Here is a 17,001-nt window from a genome sequence, read left to right as displayed (position 1 = left end):
TTTAGTTGTATGTTTATTAATGGCGGCTAAGTTGCACCCTTATCTGTTTTTGGATAATTGAAAGTTTAAGCTGTGCTTACATACCCGGTAGTTTACCCGATTTGTAACTGCATGTGAATCCCAGAATCCCATATCACATACTAATTGATCTATGTTATCTATATGATATTATAGATACGATATTACTTGAATGATACTAAATACACAGTACCCAACATAATTCACCCAATATATTAGTCACGAATTTCCATTTTGTAGTCCATCACCTGTCCCATGTTGTGCAATACCATCAGTGGACTTGCACTATCGGCACGCATGGTTAATCAACACCCCCCACACATTTAAGGAATTTTTTATGGTCTTCGTTTTTGCTCATCGCCCTTAAATGCTGTTATAATCTCCTTATTGCCCACCACCATCCTCATCACAAATGTTTGCTAATACTCTATTATATCTATTACTTTCTGCTTGCCTATTGTTTTCCACAATGTCTGCCCCAGTTGTCGAGACCCAGCCTGTCACCATCACGTCAAAGAAGGATTACCATGAAGCACCAAACTCAATTCTCCCGGTGACCCAAGGCGCCAGAGTCGCTCGTACTTTGGTGCTTCGTGAATCTATTGGTAACCTTGTCACCCTTGATTCGAAAGACGGCTTCCCAGTCGCCTTCTCCGAATATTACATCGATGGTTACAACACAGGTGATCCAGTGTTAATTCTCTTGAACATCTCTTCCACTTGGAGAAACATAAAAAACTCAGAAGACGGCAAAATATCATTCAGTATCAGAACCGGAGACCATCAACCAAGGGATCATGTCAACTTCAATTATCCAGGAGGTATTGCCTCCTCCACTTCTGGGTCCCCAAGAATTTCCCTTAAGGGGAAAATTGTACCAATGAAGATCGATGATCCCATCGAATTGGCCAAACTTGAAATCAAATTCACCAAAAGACATCCTGATGCTAAATTTTGGTTGCCAGGCAGCAAGATCAGTGCACATGGTGGGTTTTGGGCCAAGGTAGAGATCGAAAGTATATACTTCATTGGTGGTTTCGGTGATAGAGCTTTCATCGGAGCAATACCAGTGGATTTATACCACGAATCTAAACCATTGGATGATGCTGAATTAAGTGAGTTGATGGAAGGTATTAGTTTGAACGACAAGAAGTTCCAAGGATTGGTTGATAGCTATCAAGTCCCACACCATGTTGGTCTTGAGCTTTAGAGTTTGAATAATATTCTCTATTATCTACTTCAGTTGATACACCCTTCATTTTTAATGGGTACGAAAGTCGTCATTGTACCGAACAGGCCATACAGCTGACACCAATACATTTTTTTTTTTTCAGTTAGATGCAATTGCACTGTTTTGCTCTTCTTTTTTCTTTTTCTATTCTTTAATCATAATTTTATTATGCTACTCTTTTATCAGGGTCCGATACATCCCAACTTTTATTTAAAATACTTTCTATTCCATAGGTTACTTCTCTTGCTCTCTTTTCTTTTCTCTCTCTCTCTCTCTCTCTTTTTTTTTTTTTTTTTCTTTCTCTTTTCCATTCAGTTTAATTGGATATATGTGCTCTTTCTTTCATCATTATTAGTGTAGTTGAAGCATGCTATGTCCCCAACGCGATGTAATGCTCGGGTGTCGTTGGTGTAAAGATTTCTGGGTATATTTTTTTAAGCAAACCGCTAATCACTGGATGGCAAATATCAACAAAACATCAAGAGATTATATAAATAGATAACTTTAGTTATTTGTGTGGCGCGCGAGGATAGAAAATAAGAAAAAGAGACATATATTATTGGATATAGGTTCAATCTCATTCAATTATGTTCAAGTCTACATTATCTTCCGGTAACAATGTCAGATCAATATTATCCTCATCAAGAGGATCTACAATATTAGTCAGCAGGTATTCGTCAATCAGACAGGTTTTATTATTCGGAGGTATTGGTGAATATTATGATAATGGAAGACCTAGAATGACTCGGGAGTTTAGCTCCTCCCATGGGATACATCACCCTTTGCCAAAATACGACTCCCTGCGTCATTATCCACGTCAAAGAAAAAGATCAAACTATCGAGAGGAACGACAAATCACCCCTCAGGGAGGATATCAAATTGAAAATAATGTTTTGAAACACAATATATATCCTCCAAGTTACCGCAACTCACAAGAAACGGCTGCTGAATCATATATTACTGATTCCTGTTATCGAATGATGCATGAACCGTTTGTTGCACTTCAGAGAACCATCGAATTCGCCAATCTTTTCTTAGGATTCGAACAAGCCAACCAATATAAACTTCTCAATCCGCAAGGTCAAGAGATTGGGTATCTCAAGGAACGTGACTTTGGTATTCGCAAAATGATTATGCGTCAAGTGGCGGGGCTACATAGACCGTTTGACGTTGATTTGATAGACTTAAATGGCAATGTGGTGATGAATTTTAAAAGAGGTTTCAGCTGGATCAATTCTCGGGTAAGGGTGAGAGTCCCTAAAGTACCATTCATTGAAGGAACAACCAAGAGTACCAATGATGAAGACTGGATTATATTGGGAGAATCAATCCAACAATGGCATTTATGGCAAAGAAATTACAATCTTTTCAGTTATTCCCCTCAAAATGATGAATTCACACAGTTTGGACGGATCAATGCTCCGTTTTTATCATATGATTTCACTGTCAGGGATGAGCAAACCGAAGTGGTGTCAGCGATCAACAGAACCTGGGGAGGTATTGGATTAGAATTCTTCACTGATGTAGCTACCTACATTGTAAGATTGAATAGACAAGCAATGGCAAATGATGAAAATATCATGGGCGGTGAGATGATTAAACCAGGTGAAATGACATTGAGCGAAAGGGCCGTGGTAATTGCTAATACCATCAGTGTTGATTTTGATTATTTCAGTAGACACTCTAAAAATAGTAACGGAGGATTGATTAGTTTTGGTGGCGGAGACTAATGGAATTTAAAGTTATTGAGAAAATGTTTTTAAATGAGGAAATTTGAAAAATAGATCACAGAGATTGCTGCTGCAGTTTCCTAAAAATTTGATTGGGAAGATAAGACCTATGGATACTATTTTTTTTTTTTTTTTTTTTTTGACTATAGCATTAAAAAAAAGTTTTTGATAGTGCTCCCAGGTGCCAATTAGACATCAACAACGATAGGAAGTAACAAGCAGACAAGCAAAAAAAGTAACTCAAAAAGCAAACATCTGAAATTAAAAACACATTTTGGGGAGATTTTCTCGGGTTGCAGTGTAAATATGCTTATTGGAACCAAAGCACCTACGATGAATATAATCATGATATATTTTTTTAAACGATTTTAGATCTTTAGAGGCTGATATAAATTGAAATCAAAGATTATTATGATAATGTTATGTTGGAGATATACAGACATCCACACACCAACTGAACCCACACACCTCTACGTACACTCTTTACCCGGCAGTTTTTTTTTTTTTATGTTTTTGGTGAAAATTGGAAAATTTCTGAAAATTAAATGGGTGATAGACATTGACAAAAAGCAAAGAGAGGGAGACAGTGGAGTATATATTATAGAAGAGAAAATACTATAAGTCTCAAAAGAAAACTAGCCCATCAATAATCAACTAAAATACTGAAAAAAAATGATGTCCTGGAAATCATTGTCCCAAAGCATACTAAAGTCACATATTACTAGCGTCAGCAAAAGAAGCTGTCGTTCTATTCACACGGTGCCAACTTTGGCAAATGATTCATTGTGGACCAACAAGGGGATCCCACAATTATTGACTTCTCAAGGTTACAAATTGGCATGGAATGATTACCAAAGTTATTGTGCCACTCAACTTAGTCTTCTTACAGTGGGGACTGATCTTGAACACCAAACCCCATTTCAAATCATGTTGACCACCCAAGGTCTTGCTCACCAAGCCTCGATTTTCCACTATGCTTCACAATTGCACAACAACCACTTCTTCTTTAGTGCCCTTGTGAATGATCCAAACACCAATACCAGTGTCCCAAACCGTGAGCTAGTAAGAAAGATTGAATCAACATTCCAGAGCTTTGAACAATTTAAGAAAGAATTTTTAGCCAAAGCCGAATCATTGAATGGTAACGGCTGGGTTTATTTGATTGAAAATGCTGACAAAGGGTTGGAAATCAGAGTTTTTAATAATGAAGGCTCACCATATTTCTACAACCGTAACCAAGATGTGAATTTGAGTTCACCAATCAACTTGGCTGAATATGAAAAGTTGCAGAAATACCAATCTAATTTGAATTCAAAAGTTAAAGACTGGTCATTGCCATTATTGGGTGTCAGTGTATGGGATTACACCTACGTGTACGATTATGGGGCTGATAAGAAGAAGGAATATTTGGAAAATGTTTGGAAAGCCATTAATTGGGATGTTGTCAATAAGAGAGTTTTCGTTTTGAATTAAACTGAATTGAGAATAGAATATTAAAAAAAAAAAATTAGCAAAGAGTCTATTTTATCATCTTTTTTTTTTTTTTCTTTTCAAAGAAAATAGAAAATGCATTTGTACATAATAAACCAAAAGTTTGCCCGATAACTGAAAGGCATACGGAGTAAATAAATACACACTGGCGGTTTCCTATCCCATTTTTGTTTTATTACCTCATATTGCCTTTTGAAGTTTTGAATTAAGGCCTGTAAACTCTTATTAGGACTAAGCTTCACCTTTTGTTATTATTTCTTTTTCGTTGAAATTAGAAGATAACGCTACAGAAAAAAAAAAGAATATATTACAAATCATAATTTACAGGTGATAATTAAGCTAGAATGTCTCAATAGCGATGTCATGCATGCAATCCTTAATTTGTCTTGAACTTCAGTCACCATAGCTTTCATTTTCACTTTTATCATCATCAACTTCAACTTCATCTTCACTTTTGAAACTGTAATCTTCACTTCCATCGCTCTCATCCTCATCATAATCCTCATCTTCTTCGTCAACATATTCTTGACCACAATACAAGACCAAGTCTTTCACAAAATCATCATCACTCCAATTTACTCCCGAGCTGGCTATCAATGCGGTTATGAATTCGGATAACACAGCTGACCGGACTTTAGACCTGGCAAGTTCCTCTTGTTCTTGCTTAATTTCCAATTTTAAAGACTCTTGGGCATCTATATTAGCCAGCATCTCCTTGACAGACTCCCGATATTCCTTCTCCTTCTGCTCATAATGTTGTTTATTCAACTTCTTCAAACTTTGCAGCTTTTCAATCACATTTTGATAAAGTTTGCGGTTCTCGTCTTGTAAATAAAGTAGTTGATCGACCGATGTACAAGAATTCTCAAAGGCTAATGAGCTGCGACTTTTAATTGAATTTGGGAAGCCAGTAGTTTTTCTACTTCCATTAGTATTCTTCTCATCATGTTCCTTCTCATCTTTTTTTTTACTTCGAGCTAAATGGCTAGACTGCATTTCCCGTTGGTCAATCAAATTTTTCAAAATCATCCCACTTTTGTCACTTCCTTGAAAATCTTCAATGTTCTCCGATCTTTGATCGTAACTCTCAGCAATCATTGAAGCATGGCTTATTGATATCTCATTTAATCTATTTCGGGTAATGATCATATTCTCAAGCACTTTGATTGTATTTTTCGTCTTAAACAACATCTCCAGCTTATCATAATTCTTGTCCTCTGTAATGATCTCCGAAATGCTCAAATTATGGATCAGTAAAGCATCGTTATCAATGCTGGGGATCACCTCGGTTTCATAAAGATTTTCGATTGATGATTCGGTCAATTCTGAAAGTTCATTGAGATGATTCCATAACATTAGTTCGTCTAGAGTAGACACGAGGTCGTGAAATGCTTTTGCATGTCGCCTGTGATTATTGACAAGCAGGTCATCCGTTGACGATACCATGATTGAGTCAGTGACCTCTTCAGCTCTTTTTATTGCTTTTTATTGTTATTGTTAGCATTTCCCTTTTCATTTTTCTTGGAGTCAATAAAAAGTCATTTTTGTTGTTATTGTTATGATGATAATTTTCGTGTTTATGTGTACCCGTGTATTTGGAGCCCGCGTGATTATCACAGGGCAAATTGCTGCGTTGTTTGGATTTAATTGTTTCATGTCAATTTAAAGGCTTCAAAGACAACGCAGGAAAGGACACCCAGCCCCCCACCTAGGGAAACAACACAGTGATATATTGAGATATATATAGTATATAAAATATTTGATTCGTCATGAATATCTTCCGGTTCCTTAGTGATTTGTCCCATCTTTTGAGTATATTCATTTTACTCCATCGAATCCAAACTTCCAGATCCATCGCCGGTATCTCGTTTAAGACACAGGTGTTGTATGCCGTGGTATTCGCCACCAGATACTTGGATGTTTTTTACAGCTATGTGTCGCTATACAATACCTTAATGAAGATCTTCTTCATGGGGTCGTCATTATTCATCGTTTACATCATGGTGTACAAGTTCAATGTTTTGAACAATCAGCAACCTAGAAATGATGATTTCAAAGTGGAATATCTTGTTGGTGGAGCGGCCGTTATGTCATTGCTCTTCACATACTCTTATCACCCAACAGAAGTTCTTTGGAGTTTCAGTTTGTGGTTGGAAAGTGTGGCAATCTTCCCTCAATTGTTCATGTTGCAGAAAACCGGTGAAGCAGAATCATTAACCGCCCATTATATCTTTACCCTTGGGTTTTATAGAGCATTGTGTATTCCAAATTGGATCGTGAGATACCATTTTGAAGGAAAAATTGACAAAATTGCGTTGGCCGCCGGTATTGTCCAGACTTTAGTGTATTCTGATTTCTTTTACATTTATTATCAAAAGGTTATCAAGGCCTTGAAGGTAGAATTGCCAGTTTAAGCAAGATAAAAAAGGAAGAAAAAAAAAAGGAAATGACAAAAAAAAACAAATAAAAATAAAAAGATAAAACTGGGATATTACAAGAATGTACAACAGTGCTCTTATTATTATTAAAAGATAATAGGTACTTTGAAAACTGATGACAGATAATGATTATGAAAAATAGATAAATGATGTGTATGAACGGTTTTTTGTTCTCTTTTTTTTGTTCAAAATTTAGTGAGTGTTCAGGATCTCTATATAGGTGTTAATTTCTCTTATTTGGATGTCAATTATTTTATACTTTTACAAACTCTTTTTTTTTTTTTGTAAACTCATGACCAGATTTATATTACTACAACATGACAAAATGAACTGAATGATAAATAGAGAAGAGGAAAAAAAAAGACCTTATGGAGGCACTGCGGTTGACAAAAATAGAATGAAGGTTTCAAGATAAACATAATATCAATCTCTCTTCAATGGATAAAATTCCTCTCTAACCCCTTCCTTAGTAATAATTTTAATTTGAAGACAATCACCAACTTCAATATGTCTTTCAGTGGCACTAGTAAAAGCATCTCTAACCAAATTCAAAACCTCATCTAATTTCAAATAAGTTTTCAATCTGGCCTGTCCAGTAGCCGGATCGTACTGATTCTTGAAATTCACTTGGTTATCCAAGAACGGCATGATCAAACTGGCAGCAGCCCCACCGGCTCTACACTGTTCTCTTTCGTATGATCCAACAGGATCAAAGGAATAAATTGCTCCCTTTCCTTCTTCGTCTAATCCGGCAATGATGGTGTGGACATAATATGGGAAGAATCTGTGGCCATACAATAAGTGCTGGATTAATCTGGCAGCACTCGATGGGCGAAGTTTCTTATTTTGATTATTAAAATGATACCAGGTCAATTGTTGTTGGAAAGATCTAATTAAAGCATCACCATCGGCGGAAAACCCATTGGCAGACATCACCAAATCATCACCCAAATCCATAATTTTTGGCTGGAATCTTGAATTAATGGAGTATCCACTGGTATGTCTTGTGTCACCGGCCAATACCGCAAAGTCTTCACCAGCTATACCTAAAATAGTACCACCATTATCTATTATTGCCAGTTAGTAAATGGTCTTTGCATAAAGAATAAACAATTGCAACATACCGGAATAAGGATTGAACCTGTGTTCAATTGGCACAGAAGTATCTGTATGGCCATATTCAGAGGCAATAGTGTTGCTCATTATTGTGTTATATTATATATATTTTCGATGTTTCTTGGTCAAATAGAAATCTTGTCTGTTAAATGCTCAATTGCCACTTGAATTTTTGACCACCAGAAAATTTCGGTTCGGTGCACTGTGCTGTGTGCTTATATAATATAAGGGCAAACGTCTTAGTCATCAAAGGGAAAAATGAAATAGGCACATCATCCATCCCCGATTTGATAGAAATTATTTGCTTAATTCAAGAATATCATACGGGTTATTTTAAATGGAGTCAGGTAAAAGTGTTAGTGAAGGTAATAGCAAGGGATTCGTTTTCCCATCAATTTATTATTTCCCTCCATTCTTTACCAAACAGCCGAATCAGCGGGCATTCGAATCACAGATTCGAAACTGGGGTCAATTAATTGTTGAGTATTGCAAATATCACAAGATCTGGGCGATCAATAAGAATGGTTCAATTGTATCCAAAGGCATTATAGGATCAAATGAAGTAGTTTCTGATGATCGGCCCAGTGCTGGTGATAATATCAGTAATAATAATAATGAGGATAATAATACTAATAATGGTGATGACGATGATGGTGAGGGTCATCATTCACCGGATGATGGAAATGTTTCTGAGAGGTTGGAGTTATTCAATAATACAAAGATCAATAGACATTTGAAAATTGAATTCATTGAAGAGATTTTCAAGTACATGGTTACCAATAATATGAGCGGGTGGCATAATCAAGATATTCTAAACAATTACCAGAGAAAATCCGACAGCAGAGATTCGATTATTGTATATTGGAAGACTCCTGATGATTGGGCTGCAATGATATTAGAATTCATCGAGCTGACAGGAAATTCTGGGTCGATAATGACATTATACGAATTGACATTGGGAGAAATGGTCCGAGGGCAAGAGTTTTATGGATTGCACCCGTTTCTATTGCACCAATCTTTACAGGTTTTGGTAAACCAGAATAGAGCTCAACTAATGAAGGATGAAAATGGAGTGGTTGCGGGGATGAAAATTATCTGAATTTTTTTTCTTGTGTTTCGGCAATGAAAAGCTAATCATTTAATCCCACGTTTCGGGCAAACATGGGGTTACAAGGCTTCTAAATAAAGTAGTTTATTACATATACCAGTCAGTAATATGAAAGAAATGAAATGAAATAGAAGGATGATTGTTAACTAACAACATGATAAAATAGCTTTTAAAAAAATATAAATATATATAAGAAAAATATTAACAAAACAATCAGTATTAACACTAAGAAGTGGATGCTAAGTCAGTATTTGATAACATAAACAATAAAAAATCAAAATCATCAATTTTACATTTTTTGTTTCTTCTTTTTTTTTTTTTTTTTTTTCGTGATAAAAATTCTTATAGAATTCAGAAAACTATTATGAAAGTTGTTCATCCTTAATAACGTCAATTAACCAGTCCAAACCTTCGGTCAACCCTTCACCTTTGATGGCACTACTTGCCACAATACTCCAGCTTCTATCTTTCAATTCGGTAAGATTCAAGCTTTTTGAAACTTCGGCAGCGGTCATGGCACCCGGCTGATCTTGTTTGTTGGCGAACACCAACAATGCTGATTCTTGTAATTCTTCTTCTCTCAACATCAAGTGCAACTCTTTAGAAGCGGTTTCCACACGATCCTTATCTGTTGAATCCACCACGAATATAACCGCAGCGGTATTTGAATAGTAACATCTCCAATAAGGTCTGATGGAAGTTTGGCCACCGAGATCCCAGACGTTCAACTTCAAGTTTTTGTAACTGAGGGTTTCGACATTGAAACCAATGGTTGGTTTTGTTTTGATGACTTCACCCAATTGCAAACGATACAAGATGGTAGTTTTACCAGCACCATCTAGCCCCAAGATTAGTATCCGGATTTCCTTGTTGATACCCCATAGCTTACTAAACATCCCACTGAATATTTGACCCATTTTCGAAATAAGAGAATATTATGATTATTGATATTAGCAGTCAATGCGTTTAGATGGTATTATAAATACTAGGTGATTTTCCTTTGCAGAGTAGTTGGATGATTCTCTTTTCCAGAATTTTGATGTCTTGAATCTGGCCAAAGAACAGGTAGATTGATTCTGATTGTTCTTTTTGGATCCACGGATTTGGAGAAATATTATACCCAATGCTCTCCTTCAAAAGAAAAAACAAGAAACAGAAAGTGAATTATCAAGATAAGATAATATATAAGCCAATCTCAATTGGACAGAGTGATAAATAACATTAAGATTATTGAGTATTAAAATGGCTAATTGACAGTTTTCCTAATTTTTTTTTGTTTTGCAGCGCTGTCCCACCCGCGCAGTGCTTCAAACCAATACTGTTAATAGTTAGCACCATTATCACCAACGATTTAAGATTATTATTGATTTCTTTGCTGTTGGTGTTTACAAAAATGCTGCTCTAAAAGGGCTTTTATCAATTTATAATGAGTACTGTTTAAAATGGGGCGAGACTTGTCAGCGTTTCTAGGAAAGTAGGTCTTGCGAGGAACCGTCATAATCATGATTGTATAGTAACGACATACAACGAGGTATTTGGTATTATTAAAATAATAGTAACTGAGGAACATTGCATGGTTGAAGATTTCCTGAAATCATACTGATGCGAAATACATTAGAAAGAAAAAAAGAAGAAAAGAAGAAGCCAAAAAAGTACACAATAAAACATCACAGATTAACTGTTGAGTTTTTTTGTTATTCATCGCTTTTAAGGTAGTAGCAGAAGGGTATGGCAACGTATTCTCAGACATCACAGGAGGATATGGCAACGTATTCTCAGACATCATAGGAGGATAGGGCTGGTTTGGGACTGGTTGAGTATTTTATTAGGTCTTTTATAGCTGAATCTAAGCTGTCATTCATAAGCAGATCCCTGACATGTAGAAAGCAAGTGGAATACATAATTTGGAATCCCGCGCGTTTCCAACTCTGAATCCTTAAGTAGTAAATCCCTATTCCTTCCATATACGAGGAAGCCATCATATTTTCCAGATTTGGATTCAGGAATATTTACCAAATCAAGAAACATCTAACAATCAGAGTCAGGACCCTTCATACCTGCATAACTGCAATTGCTACCCGCTTGTCATACGGGTGGCGGGTATTTAACGCCGATAACCGGTGATGCTTTCCACATAACATTATTGCAGCCATTTGTATCCCACTCACCAAACCACCACTGGGTAGAAGAAAAAAAGCTGTGATGTTTAGAATGGCAAATAGTAGAGTAAAATACAAATTCTCATTGAACTTGATGCTTGAGCCAAGAGCTTCAATTCAAAGAGTCGCGACGACCTTGAAAGCAAACAAGTGAAGAAAAAGAAAAAAGAAAACTAAACACACAAAAAAAAATGAAAGATAGAAGAAAGAAAAAAGAAGAAAAAAAAGCAAGTGGAATACATAATTTGGAATCCCGCGCGTTTCCAACTCTGAGAACAGTTACTACTCACAATGTGCCTCGTGAGAGATTCATAAAGCTGGCATTCGGAGCCTAATTGAACAATCCCAAGCTCTCCACATTCAATTCCATCCTTGATGGATTTATGGCAAACTTCCAACTTTCTGTAATCAAATATAGATTGTTGGAAAATGTTTATGGCCGATTGGTCATCTTCATCTGCAGTATTTTTGGTAATTGATTTATTCCACATAACAACAAGAAATTCATTCAGGAATTGCTTGATATTCAAACAGTTCAAGAGTCTCTGATAGAGAGCCTAAATTCCTGAAGTACTGCTTGTGGGAAAAATCACCAACGTGATATTGGGCGGCCCAATGAGTTGGCACCATATCCAACATTAGAACATACCTATATGTGGAGTATCTAACTATTTTCTCATTCTGATGTGATGAATATGAATATAACTCCGAGGTATGTTCTATATCAATGATCTTAAGCTCAAATAACAAACTAATAGTTTACAAAGAAAGGGTGTAGTCCAAAGCTCTTTGCATCTTTTTTCAAACTGGTTTGGCAGTGTTGTGACATAGCAGATAAGACAAGTGAGCTAAAAGCAATATCAGAACGATATGAGTGAGATAAACAATTGATAAATCAGTTATTGAATTATAGTCCTCTACTTCAGGAATATTTGGAGCAAAAATATCTTTCTCCTTTAAGCACACCGAATTAAAAGCAACCTCACTTCTGTTCTTTGGGTTGCATCCTGTTAGAACTCTACAAATATACAAAGTACTTCGATGAATATAAAAACGAAACAAACGCACTAACGTACAATAATAAACGCTTTAGATAATCAAATTAAATATAATGACAATAGTAAAGACAGCGATAGGGGCAGTAATAAGTACGTACAGCACGACACCTAACAACCTTATATCAATAATGACTGGAAATATAACGTTGAGAGCAACAACTATAATATTTATTAGTGAAGGTCCAATGGTCTGGATCCTAGTATAGGCCTCCAACTTATAACACTTTTACCAAAGAGGCAATTAAGATAGCTGAGTATGTTGCAAGTTCCAAAACGAGAAAAAGACTTTTAGCAGTGTGGTACGAAAACTCACAATACACACCCTTGAGTTAGTTACTGGTGATTGCATATTGCTTAACGCTACATTTAAAAAGTCAATAATCTCAATACCTTCCCCAAACAATAATATTGGACATCCATTATCCACTACATATTTTGGAAATAGAGAGTTATGTTGAAAACCCCACGGTCAGAAATTGCATGTTACCATCCCGGGTAACTCCCACTTCCCACCCAATCCAATCAGAGCAGGATGAAATAATAATCAGCATTTTTTCGTGTGTGCAATTTTTAACTCAAAATTATTGTTACAATCACCAAGTGTTAGAAGGATCATCTATCCCCATACATACACCCGCAATGTTCAGTCGTTCCTATTCTACTGCCGCCAAGGGCTTGAAGGTCTCCGCCAAACAGACCGAAGGTCATTTGTCTAACTTGATTGTCAAGATCAACGCCGGTTCCAGATATGCTGAAAAAGATGGTGTTGCCCACCTCTTATCCAGATTCAACTTCCAAAATAACACCCACAAGTCTGCTTTGAGATTCGCCAGAGAAGCTGAATTGTTGGGTGGTGTCTACGGCTCCAAGGTCTCCAGAGATGCCATCACTTTGTCAGCAAACTTCCAAAAAGAAGACTTGCCATACTTTGTCAACTCTTTGGCCGATGTCATCACCAGCACCCAATTCAAGATCCATGAATTGTCTGAAGTTGTATTGCCAACCGCCAAGCATGAAGTTGCTGTCGCTTCTGCTGACCCAGAATACCAAGCTGTTGAAGCCTTGCACGCTTTGGCCTTCAGAAATGGTTTGGGTAAGCCATTGTTGTACGATGGTGTTTCCAAGGCTACTTTAGACGATATCAAGGCTTATGCTTCCAAGGCCTACACTGCTTCCAACATTGAAATTTACGGTTCCGGTGTTGACGAATCCGCTTTGGTCAAGTTCATTGGTGAATCTTCTTTTGAATCTTTGGCTGAAGGTTCTGCTTTGACCGATGCCGTCAAGACCCAAGAAGGTGAATCTAGAATTAGATCCGCTAACGGTAATGCCGCCGCCATTGGTGCTCCAATCGCTCCAGCTGAAATTGGTCTCTACGAAACCATTGCTACCTTCTTGAATGAAACCACCAACGTTAAGGCTGCTGTCCACAAGTACAGTGATGCCGGTTTGTTCACTGTTGTTGCTGCTGACGCCTGTCCTGTCGCTGTCTCTGCCACCATTAAGAGTGTTGTTTCCACTTTGAAATCTGGTATCAATGCTTCTGAATTCTCTGCTTTGACCAAGACCAAATTGGCTATCGAATCCGAATCTAGCCCATACACCGCTGAGCCAACCGTTTCTTCTGTTGGTGAATTCTCTTTGGGTAAATTCTCCTACGTTGCCATTGGTAATGTTTCTGCTTTGCCATACGCCGATGAACTTTAAAGAAATGAATGATTAAAGATTCTAAAAGCAACTAACCGTCAACAAAATAAAAAAAAAGTGTATCAAAAATTCATATATCAATAATCAAAGATTCTTAGGTTCCGATCCACAAATTCATAACGTTCCCCCTTACCACATCATTTGTTATCATCAACCTCTCATTCTTGCAATCACTACATTGCTATCTTTTTTTTTATTCTTTTGGTTTGATCATTCCTAATGTGAAATGCCAGCTTTTCTTCCTCCTCCATTATAGAAGCTGATTTTGAACTTGGATGGTAAAGGCCGGAAAAGAAAGAAAAAAAAGAACGAAAGGTAAATATACTCTCTTCATTTTTATGTTAATAAAAATTCCATTAATTACTGTTTATTTTCAAAATGGATGTAGGTTCTTTATGGTTAAAGTATAAAAAATCAGTCTACAGTATATTCCATCAAACAGAACAATAATCAACACCATGTTAATCAAAAATGACTAGAATAAATAAAATGAGAAAAAAGGGAGAATAAAAAAAAGAAAAGAAAAAGATAACTTTTTAAAATCCAAAATTGCACACATTCTTATTAAATAAGAACCATTATAAGTAGAGATTAATCAGTAAATGTACCACTTGAAACTGCGACCGACCAAAGGGAAGTAACAAAATATTTAACCTAGAGAAAGCGAGAACATTATTTGTGTTGCCCCCATGAGATTTTCTGATTCTCTATGATGATTACTTGGTTGTACACTGATGATATTTATCGTCTTTAAAATACACATGTTTAAAACATAACAGGTCTTCATAAAATGAATTTGTATATGCCGTCTTGACAAGATTAAAATTGGTCGACAATCAATTCATCACATCCCCAATCTTCGTAACTTCCATCTGGCAAGAATCTTCTAATGACCAATGGGATCTTTCTTTGTGACAATTCCTTCATGGCAATCTGCAAAGGATCGGTTTCACCTTCAATGTCCACCAACACTGGGGAGTTCATGGAAATTTGCAACGCACGGGTACCCAAGATTCTCGCACGTTCATATTTTGTCATGTATGGTGTTGTAGCCCGATTCTCTTTGGCAATGGCCAAATCCCTCACGGTTTTCTTTTGTGGTTGTTGTGATGAGGCCTTGACGTCGCTGGTGAACTCTTCTTCTTCTTCGGCGGCCCCTGGTTCGGCGAAGTTTTCATTATCTGAGAAATGGTCGTCTTCGTAATCTTCCAAGACTTCGTCATAGTTATCTTCTGCGTCAGACATGATTATTGTGGTTATTGTTCGTGGTGTTATATCTAGATATAATCTTTCCTGCCATCGAATGTAACCAAAAATCAAAAATTTTCAAACAGAAAAAAAAAAAAAAAAGAGAAAAATTCTCTATTTTTTTTCCATTTATTTGACGCGATGAGTTGACCCTTTGATGTATTATTGATCTATATTTTTTACGAAAAGATCCCAATATTTATATCGGAAATGGCGCAGAATGATACTACTGATAACAAGGAAAGACTACCCAGGAAAAGAAGATTGAGTGAGGGTGAGAAAGGGCCACAAAAAAAGCAGCTATCGATTGACAGCCAAGAATCAATTGTTGATTCACCAGCAACAGAAGGATCAAATTTCTCGTCTTTATCAGGTACTCCAAATACGTCGCGGGCTAGCTCAAGATCATCTTCGCTAGTACGAGGTGTAAGAGGAGGACAATACTATCCCTGTGACTTCGAAGGCTGCGACAAAGTGTACAAGAAACCTTCATTATTAAAACAACATCAGCTCACTCATACCAACGAGCGCCCCTTTCATTGTACCCATTTGGGGTGTGAGATGGCGTTTTTCCGCAAAGATCACTTGAATCGCCATATTCTTTCGCATCGTGAGATCAATGATAAACCATTGCACTGTGCGGTCTGTGGGAAAGGGGTTTCTACTGTCCAACAATTGAAACGTCATGAAGTTACCCATGTGAAAAATATTAAATGTACTTATGAAGGTTGTTCGGAGTCTTTCTATAAGAAGCTGTCATTGAAAGCACACATTGCTCGAGATCATGAAAAGCTGTTGATGTGCAAAGATTGTGGGAAAGTGTTTGAGCGACCGTATAGGCTCGCAGATCATCGTGCTAAACATCATGGCGCTGGATTATCGCAACAATGTACCCATGGTAACTGTTTGAAAATGTTCAAAACCTGGTCAGCATTGCAATTACATATTAAGACCGACCATCCAAAGATCAAATGTAAGATTTGTGGAAAGCCATGTGTAGGAGAATCGGGTTTGAGAATGCACATGTACATCCACGATGAGGCTAAGGCAATCAAGACTTGGAATTGCCGGATTTGTGAACTAGTATTCCGCAAAAAGCGAGAATTATCAATACATTATGGCGAGTGTCATTATGGTCATTCCTTTGAGCTTCTGGCTAATTCTCTGATTGTCAATATCCAGGATATTGATAATAGTGATGATGATGATGATGATGAAGATGATGATGTCAGTGATGTTGAGTCTGTTTCCTCTGTGGCCTCCAGGAAGTCCATCAGTGATTTAGTGACGAGCTCAAGATCTGTATTTGATATATTTGCCAGTCAAGGCGAGAAGAAAATCAAGACCCTTCCATGCGAGTACGGATTTTGTGACAGAATGTTCAAGACACACCATGATTTGAGAAGGCATATGAAATGGCATGAAGGATTCAGAAAGAAAAATAGAGAAATTCTAGGATTGACTGGAACCAGAGATGTTGATAATAAAGGAGGTGCTGATAATGGTAATGTAGAAAATGCTAATAATGATGAAAGCTGATGGAAAAGTAACGGTTTTAAAAGTGGAGGGTACAGATTCTGGTTAATATTTTATTTATTAGTTTATCTATTCATTTTTTTTTTTTTTTTCTTGTTCTAGATAGTTCATTTTTATATTCGATTGTTGGAAGCTTTTTGTTGTTGTTGATTGGAGGTTTT

At 36.8% G+C, this 17,001-nt stretch overlaps 11 protein-coding genes across 11 annotated transcripts; 7 read left to right on the top strand and 4 right to left on the bottom strand. All coding sequences in view use genetic code 12, as the record gives it.

Annotated features, from left to right (window-relative positions):
- Positions 1–430: 430 nt before the first annotated feature.
- On the top strand, positions 431–1,228 carry DASC09_023500 (CREG family protein; the record flags this gene model as incomplete). The annotated part of the gene is made up of 1 exon (XM_064995953.1): positions 431–1,228. One exon carries the CDS (start codon positions 431–433, stop codon positions 1,226–1,228), a length of 798 nt encoding a protein of 265 aa, XP_064852025.1.
- A 608-nt stretch (positions 1,229–1,836) lies between these two features.
- On the top strand, positions 1,837–2,979 carry AIM25 (Aim25p; the record flags this gene model as incomplete). Its single annotated transcript, XM_064995952.1, has 1 exon — positions 1,837–2,979. One exon carries the CDS (start codon positions 1,837–1,839, stop codon positions 2,977–2,979), a length of 1,143 nt encoding a protein of 380 aa, XP_064852024.1.
- Positions 2,980–3,651: 672 nt separating this feature from the next.
- RSM26 (mitochondrial 37S ribosomal protein mS42 RSM26) lies at positions 3,652–4,452 on the top strand (the record flags this gene model as incomplete). Its single annotated transcript, XM_064995951.1, has 1 exon — positions 3,652–4,452. The coding sequence occupies one exon, from the start codon at positions 3,652–3,654 to the stop codon at positions 4,450–4,452; it is 801 nt and encodes a 266-aa protein (XP_064852023.1).
- Positions 4,453–4,863: 411 nt separating this feature from the next.
- Positions 4,864–5,916, bottom strand: DASC09_023470 (uncharacterized protein; the record flags this gene model as incomplete). The annotated part of the gene is made up of 1 exon (XM_064995950.1): positions 4,864–5,916. One exon carries the CDS (start codon positions 5,914–5,916, stop codon positions 4,864–4,866), a length of 1,053 nt encoding a protein of 350 aa, XP_064852022.1.
- Positions 5,917–6,239: 323 nt separating this feature from the next.
- Positions 6,240–6,884, top strand: ERD2 (Erd2p; the record flags this gene model as incomplete). The annotated part of the gene is made up of 1 exon (XM_064995949.1): positions 6,240–6,884. The coding sequence occupies one exon, from the start codon at positions 6,240–6,242 to the stop codon at positions 6,882–6,884; it is 645 nt and encodes a 214-aa protein (XP_064852021.1).
- Positions 6,885–7,331: 447 nt separating this feature from the next.
- Positions 7,332–8,111, bottom strand: PRE7 (proteasome core particle subunit beta 6; the record flags this gene model as incomplete). The annotated part of the gene is made up of 2 exons (XM_064995948.1): positions 7,332–7,975; positions 8,033–8,111. The coding sequence occupies 2 exons, from the start codon at positions 8,109–8,111 to the stop codon at positions 7,332–7,334; spliced, it is 723 nt and encodes a 240-aa protein (XP_064852020.1).
- Positions 8,112–8,361: 250 nt separating this feature from the next.
- VPS25 (ESCRT-II subunit protein VPS25) lies at positions 8,362–9,123 on the top strand (the record flags this gene model as incomplete). The annotated part of the gene is made up of 1 exon (XM_064995947.1): positions 8,362–9,123. One exon carries the CDS (start codon positions 8,362–8,364, stop codon positions 9,121–9,123), a length of 762 nt encoding a protein of 253 aa, XP_064852019.1.
- A 371-nt stretch (positions 9,124–9,494) lies between these two features.
- On the bottom strand, positions 9,495–10,049 carry ARL1 (Arf family GTPase ARL1; the record flags this gene model as incomplete). Its single annotated transcript, XM_064995946.1, has 1 exon — positions 9,495–10,049. One exon carries the CDS (start codon positions 10,047–10,049, stop codon positions 9,495–9,497), a length of 555 nt encoding a protein of 184 aa, XP_064852018.1.
- Positions 10,050–12,988: 2,939 nt separating this feature from the next.
- QCR2 (ubiquinol--cytochrome-c reductase subunit 2) lies at positions 12,989–14,056 on the top strand (the record flags this gene model as incomplete). The annotated part of the gene is made up of 1 exon (XM_064995945.1): positions 12,989–14,056. The coding sequence occupies one exon, from the start codon at positions 12,989–12,991 to the stop codon at positions 14,054–14,056; it is 1,068 nt and encodes a 355-aa protein (XP_064852017.1).
- Positions 14,057–14,875: 819 nt separating this feature from the next.
- On the bottom strand, positions 14,876–15,301 carry RPO26 (DNA-directed RNA polymerase core subunit RPO26; the record flags this gene model as incomplete). The annotated part of the gene is made up of 1 exon (XM_064995944.1): positions 14,876–15,301. The coding sequence occupies one exon, from the start codon at positions 15,299–15,301 to the stop codon at positions 14,876–14,878; it is 426 nt and encodes a 141-aa protein (XP_064852016.1).
- A 213-nt stretch (positions 15,302–15,514) lies between these two features.
- PZF1 (Pzf1p) lies at positions 15,515–16,843 on the top strand (the record flags this gene model as incomplete). Its single annotated transcript, XM_064995943.1, has 1 exon — positions 15,515–16,843. One exon carries the CDS (start codon positions 15,515–15,517, stop codon positions 16,841–16,843), a length of 1,329 nt encoding a protein of 442 aa, XP_064852015.1.
- Between the last annotated feature and the right edge of the window lie 158 nt (positions 16,844–17,001).

The sequence above is a fragment of the Saccharomycopsis crataegensis genome (genome assembly GCF_037102585.1).
Source record: "Saccharomycopsis crataegensis DNA, jcf7180000000075, whole genome shotgun sequence".
NCBI classification, from domain to species: Eukaryota; Fungi; Ascomycota; class Saccharomycetes; order Ascoideales; family Saccharomycopsidaceae; genus Saccharomycopsis; species Saccharomycopsis crataegensis.
The sequence above is the reverse complement of the archived record's forward strand: the minus strand, read 5'-3'. Positions and strand labels throughout refer to the sequence as shown.